The 1,530-nt window shown below is 36.9% G+C and overlaps 1 protein-coding gene across 2 annotated transcripts in view; it reads right to left on the bottom strand.

The window, feature by feature from the left end:
* Positions 795-1,530, bottom strand: part of LOC109825304 — a 30,973-nt gene continuing 30,237 nt past the window's right edge. For both annotated transcript variants that reach the window (XR_002242970.1, XM_020392134.1), the window contains one exon: positions 795-1,162. Coding sequence is in view for 1 of the 2 variants with exons in the window: in XM_020392134.1 (XP_020247723.1) it covers positions 1,103-1,162 (60 nt within the window). In the remaining variant the exon portion in view is untranslated. The remainder of the gene's footprint in view (positions 1,163-1,530) is intronic.

The following is a 1,530-nucleotide window of genomic DNA, read 5'->3' on the forward strand; positions in this document are numbered from 1 at the left end:
TGAATCTAGAATTCATGCATATAATCATCTTCGTACCCTCAAACCGTAAATCAAGATTCAGTGACACTTTTTCCCCGGCTTCCCCTATACGCCCCTTATTTTAGTTAAAATTTTGTGGAACAAATTTCTGACCTAGAAACCCATTCAAATTGTTCCATAAAAATTCAGTGCAACTAAAATTTAGTTATCTGTACCGTTTTATACCTTTTTATCATAAGAGCGAGACGACAAAGTTACCCATATGGCGATATCAATAATCAAGGTAACTTCATGCCCAGTAAGTAGGATTATATAAAAGAGAGCTTTTCTACAGTTATTAGTTACTATATCAAAATTGTTTCTCAGGATGCAAAGTTATAAAACGCCTCCGTCAGCTCACCTTTTGCCCAAGAGCATAAGCCTCAACCCAGTGGCCAGACTAACAACATAGATCCATGGCCCAGCAAGCCTCTCAGAAACTGACTTATGAACATGAATCGCTCTACCCAAAAGCAAAGGTAATAACTTTGCTTGATGGAACAATGTATCATCAAAAACAACCTTTCTCTGTAAGTGTTTGCGGCTTTCAGTTGAAGCGGAATCCCTTGCCCGTGTTTAAGCATCTTTTCTAGTCCCAATCTCATATCATGCTTTAGAACTCATCATTCTCCTAGCATGGCAAAGAAAATGTCATCTCACCCTATCATAAACTTAATCGAAAAGTCTGTTTGTCCTTGCCTTTCTCTTTTCTTCCACTGATCCTCTAATCTATCCCTTTATAGCCGCTAATACAAAGAACACTTGCAACAAAAGGATAGGCAAAAGTGTAATGTTCTTTTCTATAAATTAAAAGTGACAAAAATAGGAACAAGCTCCGTTCTTCTCCAGATACAACAAACAACATTGACCATTTGAAAGCAAGGAGCTCACAAAGGCAAGGAACTTACACCAACTAAAATTTACAATGTCAGCCGATGTAGCTAATGATATTAGTGATGCTGCAGAAAGTACGTTGAGCTAAGACCGCGTACGCCTTATCTCATTAGCTTTTAGCTGAGGTTCAAGAGACATTTGATTGCAGTTTAGATAGGCATCGACGGTGCGACAAGAGTCATGACATGTATCAATCATTTAGCTTGCAAACCGTGACAAACTTTTGTACTGCATTATGGTATTGGGTTCCCTGTAAAATTATAGACAGACAGGTCCCAATAAAGAATATGGCATTGGCAAACAAATTATGCAACCAAAACTTGATTTTCTTCATTATTTTCTGAAATTTTGAATTCGAGAATTGCAACAAGTTGATTTTCAACAATTTCATAGTCAAAGGTGATATGGGGTATAATAAGATGTCCATTAGTTAGATTGCTAATTACTAAAATCTTTTGATTTTGACGGTAAAAATAATCTGTGGTGGGATTTATACCAACTAAAAATTATTAGGGGATATCCATTCCTGTTGTTTTAGATCTCTAGACCTTTGAGGCACAAGGGTGAAGGCAGCAGCCTGAATAAGGAAAAAGTAAGAACAAATAAAGAGGTTTTTCG

Source organism: Asparagus officinalis, chromosome 10 (genome assembly GCF_001876935.1).
Source record: "Asparagus officinalis chromosome 10, Aspof.V1, whole genome shotgun sequence".
NCBI lineage: Eukaryota > Viridiplantae > Streptophyta > Magnoliopsida > Asparagales > Asparagaceae > Asparagus > Asparagus officinalis.